The sequence below is a fragment of the Eretmochelys imbricata genome, chromosome 8 (assembly GCF_965152235.1).
Source record: "Eretmochelys imbricata isolate rEreImb1 chromosome 8, rEreImb1.hap1, whole genome shotgun sequence".
Taxonomy (NCBI): Eukaryota; Metazoa; Chordata; order Testudines; family Cheloniidae; genus Eretmochelys; species Eretmochelys imbricata.
The window spans coordinates 83,078,378-83,096,787 of record NC_135579.1 but is presented as its reverse complement, the minus strand read 5'-3'; the positions used below and the strand labels follow the sequence as shown (position 1 = coordinate 83,096,787).

Sequence of the window (18,410 nt, the reverse complement as noted above, 5' to 3'; positions counted from 1 at the left end):
AATGTTTACAGGCCAAATTATGTGGTTCTCAATCAAAGGAATTTCAATGAGAGTTTGGTTTGATTAAGGACTACACTATCTGACCACATGATGTTAACACCACCACATTTATCTTGATTATGTTACATCAGTAGAGCAGGCTCTGATTAAAGAAGTATGGGGTCCTGTGCGTTATGGACATTGCCGCTCCCACCTTCCTTAAACTAGACAGAGCATGTGATATACAAGACAATTTCCGCCTTAGGCAAACTTCAATGTGCTGCCCTCTTTCTATCCCCTAGAACAGAGGTTCTCAACGGAGCCGGGGGTGGGGGGCGGATGGAGTGGCATGCTGTCTGGAGGGGGGCACAGCAAGTCTTCTGATGGCTTGGTGGTTATCGTAAAAGTTGGCGGGGCTTGCCAAATGCCAGGTCCCAGTGCCACTTACTCAGGTTTGGCCCAACTAACCTCTCCAGCATGATGGGAGGAGGTGGCAGCTGGGCCAAATTTGAGTGAACGGTGTTGTAACCATATGTGGGGTTGCAGTGCTACTCAGGTTTGGCCTGGCCAACCCTCTGACATGATGTAGGGGCAGCTGGGCCAAATCTTATATGGATTTGTGACCGGGCGTACAAGGATGCAGCATCACTCAGTTTTGGGGGGTTTTTTTGTTTTGTTTTTTTTTCTGGTGGTCCAGGCTCCTCCTGATATATTCTAGTATCATCCCATGCAAAGAGCAAAAGAGATGCTTGGAATCTTGTAGAGAGTAAGGTTAAACATGGAAGACAACAAAAATATAATAATAAACTAACAGACCACACCAGAAATTTAACAGAAGCATTGAAGGTAATGTATATACAAGAAAACATACATCTCAGTCCAGAAATGATTCCTTGTCCTGTCCTTTCACTATCTGGATTTTGGATGCTTTGCTTGGTATTTGGTTAGTTGACTGAAATTATCTGAGTAAGTGGAAATGCAAGCTGTCATTTTATTATCACATATTTCTTTTACCAACCTCTCTATTTTTGTCTTGCCTCCAAGAATTCAAACACGTTATATCATGCATGGAGCAGGGAACATTTAGCCAAGGTTTCCAGCCTGGACGAGAAACCAGACAACTGCTTTGCACCTTCATCATTCTTGCACTGGCTCACAGCTTCAGGAGCTCAAGGATCTAAAATAAACAATACAAAACAAACAACTAAGAAACAAACAAACAAAACCTTTTGGTCCAAATTTTACTCTCCAGTTCACACAGAAATGCTGAAGTCAACAGGAGTTCTGTGAATGCATCCAAGGGCAGAATGTAGGGTTTCTTTTTCTGGCTTTTATGCAAACCAGAGCAATACTGGGTCCCCATTAAGCCTCTCCACACAGCTCTTGCACCAAAGGCTTTTCTTTCAGTCCTATCTGTGACTGTCTTTCAAATACAGGTATATGATGGCTGTTTGTCAAACTGCTTGCTGATAGAGTAGAGAGCCATCATCTGGTCCTTGGTGAATAAGAGGTTAATCTCGCCTCATTTTGCCTCTCTTCTTACACAGGTGACCATGGGAGCCTCATTAGATGATTGCTTGGAAGATTGCCTCTTGGAAGGCAGGGCTATAGGTTTACAGTTAAACTGAGAGTGTGAACATGTACTGTTTCTCCTTGTTTTGTTGTTGCGTGTTTTGATTTCTGGTTGTAAACATAAAATGCCAGCTTCTCCCTCCCTATTAAATCAATAGTTTTAATAGTAAATCAATAGTTTTGTTGACCTCAATGCCAATTAACACCAGCTGAGGATCTGGCCAACTACATCCATTTATATGCTCCCCCCTCACCCCAGACAATACCACTTTAATCCTTGGACTCCATCACTTCAGTTTTCCCCTAATCTAGCATGATACATCACTTGCAGTAGCCTACAGAGGAGCGCTGGGCTGTAAATATGCCTTCCCCATTCACCTGTATGTCTCTTTACAAAGCCTGCCTATCAGCAATTCTGAATCATACAAAGCTGCAATGTTGTGGTTTCTGTGGCTCAAGCCCTCAGAGGTACAGCACTTTCTGCTGCTGCTGTCTCTAGGGGACTGCTTCTAGTTGACGTTCTTTTGCTTGCACTGCTTCTTGTCTTCACTGTTCCTATTTCTGTAAGAATTGAAATTTCACTCTTTCTGCCTTTGACTGAACATTGCCCTTTTCTGGATGAGCTCTATAAACCTATACTTCTTTCCACCCTTGACTGTATTTCTGCAAGCAGTAAATGTCTCTATCTTAGGGTTTTTCGTCTCCTCTCTTGAGGACTATGAGGGTATGTCTGCACTTCAACCTGGGGGTGCATGTAATTCCCACCTAGAGGAGACATACTGGTGTCAGCTCTCATGGAGCTGGCATGCTAAAAGTAGAGTGTAGAGGCAGCAGTGCAAGCAGCGGGAGGAGCTAGCTGCCCCAACTATGTTCCTAGGGTCTTGGCCTGGCATGCACTCCAGTTGGCTAGCGTCTGGCGCGGCCACAGCTACGTTCTATTCTTAGTGTGCTAGCTGGGAATCACATCCCGAACTCGAAGTGTAGACATACCCTCAAGGCGTTTATCCTCCATAATAGGAGCCAGATCCTGAAAACTGTTGACTTCACTGGGAACTCTCAGTGCTCAGCACCTAAATTAAGATTCTTTAGGGTTTATACAGTTTAGAACTATATTATATTCTGCAGTTGGCTGTGAATAAAAACCATGTATCCTTGACAGAGGCAAATCAGCAATATATAAAGCCTGCCTTTTGCAATAGCAGCCTTCCTACCTGCAGCTACCTTTCTTTTGAATTGTCATTTCCTTCTTAAACAAGTTCTCATTACTGGTGTCTTTGTTTTTATGGGGAACAAGGCTTTAGATATTAAAAGTGCTGGCAAAATTTGGGCCTGAACTACATGAGAATGATTTTTTTAAATTTCTCTTACACAAAGAATGGGGCTATGCAGTGTCATCAACTTTTTTTCTTTTAAAGAGAACTTTCCACTCATTTCAAGGGGCAAGTTTTGCTTAAAAACTAATGGCATGATACCGCTAACAGTTTGTAATTTCAAGTCTTCATCTCAGTTTATGACTTTGGAAAATGTTGACTTGACACTTTTTTTCTAAAGTTAATAAAATTGGATATTTTATTATATTTTTAAAAAGAATTTCCTGGAATTTATTGGTCCTAATCAGCTCAGAATCAAAATGAAATTATTTCTGTTGTGGTTGCAGTTTAGGTCACTTTAGCTAATAGGCCTGCGTCTAGTTCGACATGCAGGTTAGCTCCAATAACACATGACAACATCACTGGAAGCTGCTCATTCCTCTGGGAAGTTGTGGGAGGAGTGGGGACTCCAGTAATCACCACTACCTCTTCTAGGTGGCTGAGGAAGGAGAGGGTTGGGGACCTCCATCTGCTGCTGCCACATTTCACTGGACCACCCCTTATCTTGCCTGGACCAAGCTGCACCTATGAGGGGGACTGTTCTGCCTGGGCCTCTGGATGTGTAGAGGGTCACCTACCAACACCATCCTGCCCAATGGAGGGCTCTGTGTTGCCACCCCACCCACCTTAGGGCCTATGCTGCAGTTTTAAGAGGTGCATCCATTGACAGGACCCTCTTATAAGGTGGCAGGAGGGCGGCCTTTGCTCCTCAGACTCCTCTGTTTAGAGGGGGAAGGCCGAGGCCTCCCTGCTCCTGCATGAACCCTCCCCCCTGCCCCCCCAGCCAAGGAGCACCGGGCTGGGACAGAGAGGCCCCAGTTCTCCATTGAGAAATGCCAGGGGTGGGCCAGAGTATCCCCCTGCCTGAAGCTGGCTCCTGGCAGACTCAGCCCATGCGGCTGGGCAGCTGAGAGGGATGGGTGCCCCTGGCTGCTGCAGTCCTGCCCTGTCTATCCAGGACTTTGAAGATGTCAAGTGCTACATATTTGTCCGTGATCTCATTAAATCAGCAGCTAGCAGAAATAAACAAGCAACATCTTGCTCATTATTAGTGCCAAGCTCCATGGAGACGGACCAGATGTATCCATGAGACCACCCCCCCCCCCAATTCAGCGGGAAGAGGCGGGCGGGGGCTTTTATTTCACACTTCACTGGTGCAAAGGACCCCTCCCCAGGTGCGCGGCTGGCTTCGCCCCCCCTGCCCTAACCCCCCTCCCCCCGCGTGGCGGGCTGTTTGCGAGGGGGGGGCGCAGGCAGCGTGACGTTAGCGCCGGCCCAGGGGGAGGGACGGCGCGCGAGGCTCGGGGTTGAAGGGACGCGGCAGGAGAGGAGCCTCCACACCCCGTGCGATGCGAGGGGGCAGCATGCGGCCAGCGGGGCGGGCTGTGCGCGCCGCGGAGCGACTGGCTGCCGCAGCCCCCAGCGCCACGCAGGGGGAGACTGGAGCTGGGTGACCGGCCCTGCTTCGCTTTCCCCACAGGGCCGCCGCTCCGCGTGGCCAACTTTCCCCGGCTGGCGCGGAAGCTTCCCGCCGCTGCTCAGCCCGGGGAGCGAGGGGCTCCGGTGGGAGGATCGCTGGGAAGCCTGGCCCGCTGCTGACAGGTTGGCGACTTCTCCTTCTGGTCCAGCCCAGGCGCTGCGGGGCTGCCAGGAATCCCCCAGCAGAACGGCGCTGGGCTTGGAGGGGCAGGACGGGAAACCAGCTGCTGCCAGGGCTCTGCACAACGAGGCTCAGCTCGCCGCTGGCAGCCGGAGACGCACGTGTCCACGGGGGCCGTCCCGAAAGCCCCGAATGTGCCCTTTAAACGAGCGGTTGTTGCAACTTCTCTGGCTGCTGAATGCGGCTTCTGCCAGGCTCGCTCGCTCTCCGGAGAAACCCATCTCCGCCGGCCGGCTTGCTGCTTGAGCAATGCTCGCTTAAAGTTCAGAAAGTTGGCGGTCAGAGCTGTGTGTCGCAAGACGTGCGGGGAAAGTAGCGGGGGAAAGCGTCGAGCACCTGGGCTGAGACGTGAGTAAGAGGTGACTGGTCTTGTTGTTGCCCGAAGTGATTTTTCACTCTAGGATGATCGCTCTCCCCTTGGCTGGTAAGGCAAAGGCTGAACTCCCACCCTGGGAGTTGTGTGTCATGGGGATCCCTGTGACTAGGCTTGCCAACCCTCCAGGATTTTCCTGGAGGCTCCGGCAATTAAAGATTAATTTTTAATTAAAGATTGTCTTAAATCTCCAGGAATTCGTCCAACTAAAGTTGGCAACCCTACGGTGTGACTCACTCCAGCATATCCCGCAGAACCATAAACGTCAGTTTAAATATAGATAAAATGAAGCGATAGCGGGAAGTTGCGGCGTGTACCCAACCCGCGATGCAGGCTGCCGCTGACAGTCTGTTTTTCAGGCGCTGGATGCGGGGCAGTAACTCGTGCATACTTCTGAATAGGACCAACGCTAACAAACTTGAGGGAGCAAAAGGCTGAGCTGGTTACTCGGGATGCACTATTTAAAAATGATGATACTTTGCATTCACTTTCCCCTTGATGTTTTCCAACATTCGGATTCGCTCACTGGGATTTAGACATGATTTCTGCCGCTCGTAGCGCTTCATGGACACAGGGCAGCAGATTCCTCCTTGTTCTCCTCCAGTTGGTTTCTACTGCCTAATCTAGCCCATCTTTATCTAGCGTTGTAGTATAGGGAGACTACACAGGTTCGTTGTATTTTGTCTAATTGCTGGCCTGAGCCTGCCTTGCGTGAGTCGTCCCTGCTCACCTGACTTCAACAGGGCTCTGTCTTCAGTGTGGGAGGTCAAGTAAGCGCACAAGGGTTTGCAGGGCTGGCCCTGCCGAGCAAATAATGCCGAGAGGCGGTGAAGCGGCGGAGAGCCCTGGGGTCCAGGGCAGAGGGACGCTCCCGCACTTCGGAAGTCCTGCAAAGAGGCAGGCGTGAGGACTTGCGGGGTGGGTTGTGCGTGACTCTCCGCCAGAACTGATCGGCGGGAGGGGGAAGAGGAGGATACGCAGTGGGCTCTGCTCGCCCTCTCCCCCGGGGAAGGGGACAACGGCGGCTGGCTCCCCTCTTCATGGGTACCTGACGCCGAAGGCAGAGTGGGAAGCCCCGGAGTTGATCCAGCTGGAGGGAGGGTGGAGAGGAGGAGTGGGATGTTGGTCGATCTCTTTGCGGAGCCGGCTGCAGGGAGGGAGGAGAAGGAGGGAAGGTCTGGAGGAGCGCGTAGAAACTTTTCACCTTTTGCAAACTTGTCGGTTGCGCACAGCCCGAGCTGCTGCTCGCGTGAGAGGCAGAGGAAGGCGCCCAGCCGCTCTATCGGTGCACGATCCCGGGCACTCAGCGCAGGTAGGAGTTTAATATTAGGGTCTGTTTCTGTAATGCAAGAAAAATTCTCCCTCCCCGCTTAACAAAAGGCAGCGTCTAGGCAAACGTACACTGCTGTCCAGTCTATCTCGGTTTATTTGATCTTTATCTGTATTTAAATGGCTTTGCGAGATTCACTTTTGCAAAGGAGAGGTGGACGCACGTAGGTCCCCCAGTTTGCACTGAGAGGCGCACTGAAGTCCTGCGGCTGCTAGAGTGTGTTCCCGTGCTTTGCACGGGGTTTAATCGCAATCGGAGCGTGGTTGCTGCTGTTGAGCTGCAGTTGATTGAGAGTGGCCAGGCCGATCGCGGACGGTGCCTGGAGGAGGCTTGCTGCCTCTTGTAGGGGGATGTTGCAAGCAGGGAAAGTGGTGCGAATTTGCAGGGGGATTTGCTTTACCCAGTCCCGCCTTCTCGCAGGGTGGTTACTGTGCTGCGGCTTGCATGGGTCTGCCTGTGCTGGGGCGCAGAGGGGTTTCCCCTAGAGGTGTGAGTTATCTGCTGCCCCAGTTGAAGTGAGAGACTCTCTCGACTCCTTCCTTGGGTGCTGACATCGTGGACTCTCTGCCCACTGCGGGTGGCAAAGAATGGGCAGTAGAGAATGCTGCTGCTGGTGGTTGTGAGATAAAGTTGACTGGTACAATGTTAGGTTTTGAATATGGGTGCTTGATCTTATGGTAGACTTGCACACAAGATAGATTTGGGCGACTGTCTCAGGTGTGACAGAATTACTAATTTGAGATCATTTCTGCAGGGCTCCAGCACTATTAAACTTAGCACTACATCACTATACCCGATGTAACTGCTCAAAGATGTCAACACATCATGCACCTGATAGGTCAGGGAAATTAGATTTCTACCACAAGCTACCTGGAGCGTCTGTTTCAAATATCAAATGAGAGATGTGCCTTTTATAATGTTTTTCTTTTAAATATTACAGATGCCTTTTGATTGTATGACTGCTGAAATGTATTGAGTGCTCCAGCTACTTTTCCAACAATGAACAGGTCAAAATCACCAGTGCTGGATGGATTAGGAAACACGACCTGCAACGCACACAAAAAGATTTCCGTATTATTTTCAATAATATTCATGACGGTGGGAATTTTATCCAACAGTCTTGCAATAGCAATTCTCATGAAGGCATATCAGAGATTTAGACAGAAATCAAAAGCATCCTTTTTGCTTTTTGCTAGTGGTTTGGTTATCACCGATCTTTTTGGCCATCTCATCAATGGAACTATTGCTGTGTTTGTGTATGCCTCTGACAAAGACTGGATTCGATTTAATCAATCAAACATTCTCTGCAGTGTTTTTGGCATATGTATGGTATTCTTTGGGCTGTGCCCTCTCTTTCTGGGCAGCGTGATGGCTGTTGAACGTTGCATTGGAGTTACTAAACCAATATTTCATTCTACAAAAATGACTTCTAAACATGTAAAAATGATTTTGACTACGGTATGTCTCTTTGCTGTTTTTATAGCTTTGCTGCCTATTCTTAGCTTTAGAGCATATCAAATTCAAGCATCGAGGACCTGGTGCTTCTATAAAACAGAACATATTGAGGACTGGGAAGACCGATTTTATCTATTACTTTTTTCTTGTCTTGGGTTACTGGCCCTTGCTGTTTCGTTCTTGTGCAATGCTGTCACAGGAATTACTCTCTTAAGAGTCAAATTTAAAAGTCAACAAAGACAAGGCCGATCTCATCATTTTGAAATGATCATTCAGCTATTGGCTATAATGTGTGTCTCTTGCATTTGCTGGAGTCCATTTCTGGTAAGAGCCTAATATGTTTGACAATTTTTAATGCACATCTGTGTCTGAAGCTTGTCTTTTTTTATCTGCAGGTTTTTGATAGTGGCTAGCTGTGGTGAACACCACAGATCACACTTGTAACATCATGTGTTACACTTACAAGCATCTTATTATTTCAGTTTCATATTGCATGTGGCATTCTGAACTGTGCATCTGTAACAAAGATGGTATTTGTTTTCGTTTCTGACTAGAACTGAAATAGATTTAGCAGTAAGCAGAATATGATGATCATAAAAACCTGTTTACGGTATCATGCAGTGCTAAAACACTGGTCTCCAGTCTGAACGAAGGTTAACATGGGTGTTAGTGAAACAGTAGGAGATTCCCAAAAATTGTCCATGTAGATCTGTCTGAAAATACTGTTAGGTCCCAAACTATTATTTCACAACTCTGTTTATGTGTAGTTATGTTTATAGTGAGTCTTGCATGAGATACCCAGAATTGTGAGCCCCTGTATTACCCATCTCCGCTTCAGCAAGTGAGAGTTTGCTGTTGCTAAGATGTGTGTCAGCTCCCTGACACAGCAGCTTGTCCGCCTTGCCAGCAAACTCTTGAGGACACTGCCAGTTTGCTGCAGGTAACAATCGATGAACCTTAGTTCCCCAGAGACATCTCTCTGCAGTGTCCAGTCCCTTCCATTGGACACTCACAGAAGTTAAGTTCACTGCTGTCAGAGACAGAGCACATACCAGCCTGTTTGGCTAGCTGAGCATTCACTGTCTACTTTAATACATAGCACTGAGATGGTTTTATTATAAAACCAGAAAAAGTTTATTAACAAAGAACAGAGATTTTAGTGATACTTAGCAAGAACAAAAAACAGGTCTGGTTACAAACAAAATAAAACATGCTTCTAAGGCTATGTCTACACTACACAGCTTTTAAGGACACAGCTGTGTTGCTACGGCCGTTCCATTAAAATTCGCACCGTGTAGCTGTTGTTTGTCAGCTCTCCTGCGGACAAAAAACTTCTACCCCCAATGAGCAGCGTTTGCATTGTCAGCAGGAGGGTGCTCCTTCCAACAAAGCACTGTTCACACTGACTCTTGTCATTGGCAAAACGCTTGTCTTTCGGGGAGTGGGGGGATTAACACCTCTCAAAGACAAAAGTTTTGTCATTCAATTGCCAGTGTAGACATAGCCCTAGTGATTAAAACTCCATTTCATCAAGTTGCAATCTTTGTCTAAGCAGGTTTCTCACTTACATTAAGTCTCCAGCAACTCTTGCCCTTCAGTTCAAGAGAATCCAGCTTTCCTAGGCTCAACGGCAGCTGTATGCTATCATCCCCTAAGTGAAGGATAATTAAAACGTCTCCAGCCCCCTCCCCCCTTATATTATCCAAGATCTGTTGTCTCTGTTTCAAGAGCTAGAAGGTTTTTTTAGGGATGTAGATTCTCTCTCCCCTCCCCCAATGTGATTGTGTCTTCTCCCCTGCTCATTTAGCTTGATGGCTTTATTTACCATCCGATGAAGTGAGCTGTAGCTCACGAAAGCTTATGCTCAAATAAATTGGTTAGTCTCTAAGGTGCAACAAGTACTCCTTTTCTTTTTGCAAATACAGATTAACATGGCTGTTACTCTGAAACCTTTACCTTCTATGTAAATATGCTTTCATAGGGTCAAGCTTTGTAAGCCAGAGGACACACAGGTGAATGCATAGTCCTTTGTCCAAGCCAAACTTGTTTATCAAGTTTGCCCCCAAAATAAATTTTAGGAACACGTTTCCAACACACAGGCACAATTCTTTACATGCCATCTGCATGTATGCCCAGTGATACTCATGACCAGCATGTCACCAGTTTACATAAGATACCTTACATGACACCTTTGAGTTATATGTTATGACAACAATGAGCATGTCAGGCTTGATGTGAGTTATGGTATGTGGGGGCGGGGGGCTCTGCCAGTTGTTAGTTGTGGGCTCCATGGTCACAGATGGAGCCTATAAAGCCCAGTTTATACCACAAGTTGTGAACCATATTAACGAAGGTAAAGTTTAGAATTAGTTAATAATGTCCTCTCACTTTTATAGAGCAACTTTCCTCGTTAGTTCTCAAAGCACTTTACAAAGGGAAGTTTTATTATCCCCATTACACAGATGGGGAAACAGGCATAGAGGTAAAGTGATTTGTCCAACGTATCCCAGGAGATCAGTGGTGGAGCTGGGAATAGAGTTCAAGTCAATGCTTTGCCCATTTGGCCACGCTGCCTAATATGTTGATGCAACTCATACGTTTTAAAATCCATTTCAAAATTGTGTTAACAGCGTTTGAGCTGTACTGATGTTTTTGGTAGTGGCTTAATTTCAAGTATGGTTTAGATATAAGTAACCTGGTTTAGTTGTAGTCTGAACAGAGCTTTAGCAAGGTTTGTTGCAGATCAGCATTAGGAGTTGGTGCTCCCAGGCAATCCCTCAAAACACAGCACAGAACCTAGTGCCTACATGTTACTGGCTGCAGTGGTTCTTCCAAACTGCTTAATGCAGGTCAGGTCAGTATAAACCAGTGGTGGGCAACCTGCGGCCCATCAGGGTAATCTGATTGTGGCCCATGAGACATTTATTTTGCTGACGTGGACCATCCGCAGGCACGACCCTCCACGGTTTCTCTGTAGCTGTGTTTCACCGTTCCTGGCCACTGGGAGCTGCGGGAAGCAGTGGGCCGCAGGCCACTGGGAGCTGCAGGGGGGCCATGCTTGCGGATGGTCAACATCGGCAAAATGTCTCGCGGCCTGCAGTCAGAGTACCCTGATGGGCCGCATGCGGGCCACAGGTTGCCCACCACTGGTATAAACTGTGTCAGAAATCAGAGTTGGAACATATAGTTTGATTATCATATAGTAAAGAATCCTAAAGTTTCTTACTCTGTCCTATGATCGCATTATAAAGCACATCTGAACTGGGTCCCAGAGCATAGTGTGCATGTTCACTCACTTATGAAAATGGTTTAACATAACCACGTAAACTCTTTCAAAACAGTTTAACTTTGTACTGGTGTGAGGTTAAGACATGAGAAACACTGAATCTTAATTCTTCCTTTAGAAAAAGGGCCCTCTGCTCCTCTTACACTGGTGGAAAATGGGTGTGTGATCAGAACAAGAGTATCTGCTATAAATCTTGGTCCTACTGAAATCAAAGGGAGTTTTGCCATTGACTTCAAAAGGGTCAAAATAATTTCACCTCTGCTTTTCTGTTGATTTCTCTAGACTTGCACTACAATACCATTTTAACTAATCTTAGCTTTATGTAACATTATTGACAGTTTCATGTCTCTCATACATACTTTGTGGACAAAGTCTTCAGGATGATAATGTAGGCTTTTTTTAGTGAACGATTACTTCCAGTGACCTCCTGCAATAAATTTGAAGCAAGCACAGATTGACCATCCAGAAAAGTAATTGAAGTGATCAGTTTACTTGTCAAAAAACCTGAATATATTACCCAGTCCCAATATTTATTTTCAGAAAAATATCTGTCCTTAAAGATTGCAGTTGATTTAATTGCAGAAGGACTTTGAATGTCAAAAGAACTATTAATTTGCGTTTTCTTTCAAAATCTATGTTCAGTGTTTCATCATGTATTGCATAAACAGAATTACAACTACTCTAATTGTTTTTCATTATCACTCATTCTTTTCCTTACTGTGCCCTTTCTGCCTCCTTCTTTCTAGAGGAAAAAATGCAGAACTTTCAATCTCCTAAGTACATATACATATTTTTTCTAAAGCTTGTAGATGGATGAGTGCTCCCATAAATATTTTGAAATCATTGCACTCTTGATAAAATATTTTGCATCATGTAGATTGTAGTTAAATATGAATTATTGTTATCTTGACAAGGTTTACTCTGAATCCTGCTGTTTAGAGAGCTCTTCTGTTTGTGATTTATACTGACAAATGACTTAATGCTTAATTTTTGTAATGGAAAATTTATATAAATATGTTCCTCAGTGAAGTGACAGCTCTGGTTAGAGTTGGGTAGTACTGGCAGGTACTATTGAAATCTTCCTTACGGCTGTGCCAGTGTACCACATTGTGCATGTTCAACACTCCTGAAATTCTAGCTTTGGATGTCTCAAGTCCAGGCTTGCCAGATTGTCATCAAATATTGTGCTGGCTTTTGCAGGGTGAACAACTGTCCTTTGGGGATGAGAATAAAATCACAAACTCACTTTCACATTTGATTTAGAAACCCAGGTGTTGAGGTGAAAGACTAGTTCTTTAACCCACAGATCGTTGCGATTCCCAGATTGCTAGTAAAATGAGTACTTAAGGGTGTATTAAATTGCCATTTTTGGCTAAACTTCAGCTTAAACATTTTTTTAACAACCTGATATGCTTCTATTGTGGGACTAAGCCATGTTCTTGCAGAGGAATGGACTTGATGGTCTAGGCCCTGACCCTATAGTGTCTTCTGTGTGGCTGTTCGTAAAGTTAAGCACATTTGTAAGTCTTTGCAGGATTGAGGATTTACTGTCTCTTAACTATTTTGATTCTACTGAGGATATAAAAGTTAATTTCCTGAACTGTCAGCACTTATGCATTTTTGTTTTATTTTAAAAGTTCTTCAGAGAAGATAAACATATCATTAAAAGGTAACTACAGTACTACTGCGTTTTATTAGAGGGTAGTGGATCATACATAGGTATTGAAAATAAAATTTCATCAAGAACGTGTTATAAACTGGAGACATCTGCAATATGAAACTGGAGCATATCCAGAATACAGCAGTAAGTATTATTTCTCATAGTAGTATTGAGCTGAAGGGGCATTTTAGGGATGATTCCAAAGAATATTCAGTCAGGCAAAGAAAATCATCCGGGGTAAATGAGAATACGAATACGAAAGACATTTTCAGCAATGAACTGAATAATATAATAGAGTGAATGTCCTCTTAGCCTTATTCAAGCATAAACAGATACACTAATTTCAAACTGAATATATAGGGTAGTTACTTTTTTTCTGGTCAAAACAGGCATAATTTTAATTAACAACTTCAGCAGGAGTTGAGGGCACTCAGCACTTGGTAGGATTGGGTTCTTAATTCTGTGTTTTTCATCTAAATTCAAATTTTGGCTTCAGTTATGTGCATGCATACGTGTTGGGCTAGTCTGGGCTGTTCTGCTACCCACCCATTCTTTGAATGGAATGAAATAGCTGTGATGGAGCAAATACCATTTCATTAGTCCATAGGTGGAGTTTTGCTTTCATAAATCAGAACAGAAGCATCATGCATATATGTATATACTGTAGATAATAAAATCCATTTATCCAGACTCTATCCCTTCTAAATTTGTATTGCCTGGTGCACATCACTTTCTCAGTTCCTTGCCCTGTATTTGAAAGCCAAATAGTCAAATATTTTTGACCTTCTCCTAAATACTTTTGACAAGTGCGGTTTATAAATAGATCAGACAGATTTTCCCCGTCTACAAACTCCATTTATCCAAAATCTTTTGGGGTTGTCAAATAGATTTGTTTTAGATTATATAATATAATATGCACCTGAATGAATAAGGTGTCTGATTTGATGCCTTATTTTAGCAAAATATTAAATTAATATTTGTTTCACGCTTACCCACTGGTATAGGGGATTCTTACTAATATTTAAAGTAAAAATACCTTTTAAATGAGCAGGTGTCTAAAGTATAGTCCTAGTTTTCCATCCATTTATCATTAATTATTATTTGCTGTTTGGTAACTGAGTAGCCAAAAGTATGCTAAGTGTCGTATTAAAGAAAAGGTGGTAAATACCTTTTTAAATGAGCAAGTGTCTAAAGTAAACATAGTCCTAGCTTTCCATCCATTTATCATTAATTATTATTTGCTGTTCATTCACTGAGTAGCCAAAAGTATGCTAGGTGCCATATTAAAGAAAAGGTAATGGGAGTCTTTCCATTGACTTCAGTGAGACCGGGGTTCTACTCTCTATCTTGAAGAACTAGTACACTAGAGAGCTTGATGTGAGTAGGAGTTGTGCTGACATGAGTTAGGCCTAAGTAGAGGTGTGACAAAGTCTGGGAAGGAAAAATGATGGAGGTAAAGGTGGTGGGGGGGATAAGGATCACAAATACAAGGGCATGGGTTACCTCAGTAGACCTGCACATCTTGTTTTTAGTTTCTAATTGAGTTTGTCATTGTTAACTGCTATGTGCACACTATGTGTAACTTTTTCCTCTGGTTCAGTAATACCTGTAATACTGAATGGCACCTGCTTTCTAAATGAAGATACTCCGTTTTCATTATAAAATCAATGTTCCCAAATATTGCACATCTATCCATTGATTTATACTCACTGTTAAATATTTTAATGCAATATAACTTTTTTCTTTGTAGTTAATACTTTTACATACATGATATAAATACTAAGTCTTTATTCTGTGTTAAAGTATCCTGTTGTTTAGATGGCAAGCTCTTTGGGCAGGGACTGTCTGTTTCTATGTGTAAGTTCAACATCTAGGACAATGGAGCCTCTAGGGGCTTGTGCAATACAAATAAATGCATAATAATAAAAATACCCATGACTCTTACCTAACGTACATTGAGACAGTGACTTTGTTATGCTTCCCAGCCAGAAATGAGCTGGTCACTGATTAGCAGGGCTGTGAGGATGGGTTTTCTGCCCTCATGCGGGAGCCTTGCTGCAAGGGAGCAGGAGAGAGTGCAGACACAGTGTAGAACACCGCCTTCATGGTCTCCCTTAGGTTAATGCAGCTCTTGGGGGATCTGCTAGTTTGGGGGAACTGAATGTCCTGCTTATGCCATTCCTCTTTCATCATGATGGGAGAATTCATAGGAAACTCCACAAGAAGAAACTCATATTTTACTGTTCCCTGTATGGGCATGACCCATGTGTGGGATGAATGGTCCCAATGACTCTATGCTTGTGGATTACCAGAGACACAGTTGATAATCTGAAACACTGTTTCATGATAGTATTTTCCAAAAATGTTAACACACAACTTCTGTGCTGAACCAGGTTGTGTCAAGTCATGTTTTGTGTTGCCAAAGGTCAATTCCTGCTCATTCTTACTCATCAAAGCAAATAGGGAATTTTTTTGAGTAAGGTCAGCAAGATTTGGCCCCAAGAGGTTGGATTCCCGAATAAAGCAGAAAGGATTGTAGCATTTTGTGGCATGCATGTTAATGACAATCTATGCTGTTACAAAGAGCTGCTCTTTTGACGGTGGCATGGTGCCTAGCCTATTTCTTGAAACTGCTTGTTTTATGGAGCTACGTTCATCACATAAATTCTCTGTGGCCAAAGGGACAATTGCATTTTTTTCAATATTTTGCTATTTGGAGAAGTAAAATGTACTTCCTGTAATTACACATGGGATGGGTCTGAGAGTAAATTTTTGTACAAGATCACATTCCGGCTATGGAGAATCTCCAGCATTTATTTTAATTGCAGTTCTCTGAACTTACTCTAACTCTTCATTGTCCTTTTATTATCTTTTTTGAAATGCAGGAGTGGTGCAGTAGTGGTACAACAGGGAGCTGGGTTTCAAGGCTCCTGGTCCTGATTCCAGTTAGCTCCTCCTCCCCCTCAACCCCCCCAGTTTAGCTAGTTTAAAGGGACTATAAGCTGCCTGGAACTGGCCACCTTGGGAATAGCACACGTGGGAAATTTTCTTGGGTAGAGTACAGCTGGCAAAATGGCTCTTCTGCATACCCTTGTGCCTCTTGTTATGAGGTGAGAAGGGAGGGGCATGTTAGTGAAGGCAGCTGTATGGTTGGAGTACAGTTTGCTGCCTCTGTTCTGCTGCATGTAGAATTCCATCACTGGGGCCAGATTCTCAGCTGATGTAAATCGGCAAAGGATCTTGGAGGTCAGTGGTGCTGGACTGATTAACATCAGCTGAGGATCTGGCCCTTAATTATTACTAGTATAGTAGAAAGCATTCTTACCGCCTTTGTTTTACAAGAACTTTTTCTATACCTGTCACTTCGTCTGTGTGTACATACGTGTTTTAATACAGTGGTATTACCTTGCAAATTTATATCCAATGTATTTCTCATGCTAATCCTGAAGTCTGTCTCTGCATTACTGCTTTTTATATCACACTTTTGTGTCTTGGCTGATTAAATCTCTCATATTACCTTATGTTGATGTGTACGAAATCTCATCACATTTCTGTCTCTTCATTGCTTTCTTTCTGCAGTTTATCTCCAAAAAATGCTGAATCTCCTTTTATTTCCTGACAAAATAAAATGGCTTTAAAATATAGTAGATTCTCTCTTATGGTCTCTGGCAGGTGATTTTTGGTAACTGAATCATGCATTTGAAAGGGAAGGTATTTCTGAATGGAAAATTTCATAAAGAAGAGATATCAGGGTTTATTTCATGAGCTTCAGGCTAACTTTCTGGAGGATGCTGCATCCCAATGAAAAACAAGGCTATTTGAACAAGGATAAATTAGTCTTTGAATTAGTACAAATGTGTTTCTGAAGATTGCTGGTGGTGATGTTAAATCTGTTCACTCATCTGGCCGCGCAGCTCTTTAAAAGTTGCTACTACAGAAAAAACCAGTGCCATAAATGGTGTTCTGAGTATTTCTGTTCGGCAAACTCAAGAGTTTAAAATAGAACCAGTAGAAACTATTCCACTTTTTTAAATCCTAAAGTCTTCCTTACTTTTGTTAGTTTGAGATATTTGAAAACTAGTAGGTTGATATACATGGTTCTTTTTTCTGCTGCAAAGGGAAAGATAAAGAAAAAATGTCTCGATAGGAAAAATTATAAATTTAGTGCCAGACCTTGCTAACACTACAACCTGGATCTGCAGCAGGCTGACCCATCCAGGGAAAATGCTGACCTGGTACACAAGCTTAAAAAGAAATAGCCATTACTCTCCCGATCCAGCACATGGTCCCAATTCAAGCCCATTTCAAGAGCTTGCTTACTTTCACCTCATCTAGAAGAAGTGAACTAATTTTATAGGGGAAAGAAAAAAAGAGCGGCTTTTGCCTGGAAAAGATCTGCAGGATCTGGCTCGTTATCTTTACTCAGTAGAATCAATATTCTAAAGATTACTATCCTCTAGAGATTTTCTTCTTCAGACCTACTACTTAGCCCAAGTAGGAGGATCTGTGAGACTGACAACAGTCTTTTCTGAGTCCTTACGGAAAAATAAATCTTCTGTTGTACGTTAATCAGGCTTGCAAGCTTCATTGGCAGAAATGGACTCATTCTTCCTGATCTGGTGGGCTCTGGATGGTCAGACAGCTGTTACAGTATGTCCTTTAGCGTAGGGAGAATTCAGTTATCATTCCTGATTGATTTCCTCTGAATGAACTGCTAATGTACTAAATGGTTTTATTATTGGAACATTGCTATGGGCCTTTTTATGAGCTCATGTTTTTAGGTGTTTATAAATTTCTGGGGAAAAAATTGGCTGTTTTGGCTGAAATTTCAGCTGCTTATTGTCAGTACAAAGGAATTGTATAGAAAGAATTTCTGATTTGGGTTTGTTTGGAGGACTCTATTAAATTTATATCAAGTTTTTGTTTCAATTTACAAATGAACATCAGGAAATTCAAAGCTCTGATTTCTGCAGCAGCCACAATTAAACCATGGTATTGTATATACATACACACAAACCTCATATGGTACCATACTTAAATACTTATGGTTGCTGTGGGAATCAGAGCTTTGAATTTCCTGATGCTTTCACACATGTATAAATGGAATTTACAGTGCTTTATTTAGAGGGAGGTAGCTATGTGAACCATTGGGCAGATCCTAAGCTCATGTAAATCTGCATAGCTCCATTGATTTTACTGGAGTTACACTCGTTTATACCACTTTCGGAACGGATACAGCCTCTAATTTAATGATTTCCCACCCTACCTCAGAAATACAGTTTCTGTAAATAAAATAAAATATCTGTGGTGGAACCATAACTATGCTATATCTTTCTCAGTTATAGCATCACATTACATAGAATTGACTATAAATAGCTCTGTGTGTGTGTGTGTAATATATAATATATATATAAATATATTTTGCACTGTGAAGAATTAAATCATGAGCTTATGCTCTATTATATATACTTGGGGTAATGCTGGATTTTCACAAATGTTGTTGTCTGTCTTCGTAAGTGATTTTTTTTTCCTCAAGTTTGGTAAAATTCCAGTTGGCCTCAGCCTTTCAGAAAAATAATTTGCTGTATGGGACTGAGCTGGGTTGCAGAGATTAGACTAGCCACGGTATACAGAGGAGGAGAAATATTTTTAACTTATTTATGTGAGTTTATGTAGAGTTCATGTCAGTTTTCAAACCGTTTCAAACGAGGTATCTCTGAGTGCT

The 18,410-nt window shown here is 43.2% G+C and overlaps 1 protein-coding gene across 1 annotated transcript in view; it reads left to right on the top strand.

The window, feature by feature from the left end:
• Positions 1-7,283: 7,283 nt before the first annotated feature.
• PTGFR (prostaglandin F receptor) overlaps positions 7,284-18,410 on the top strand; it is a 31,251-nt gene continuing 20,124 nt past the window's right edge. Inside the window, exon 1 of the mRNA XM_077825209.1 lies at positions 7,284-8,063. Coding sequence (XP_077681335.1) covers positions 7,284-8,063 — 780 coding nt within the window. The remainder of the gene's footprint in view (positions 8,064-18,410) is intronic.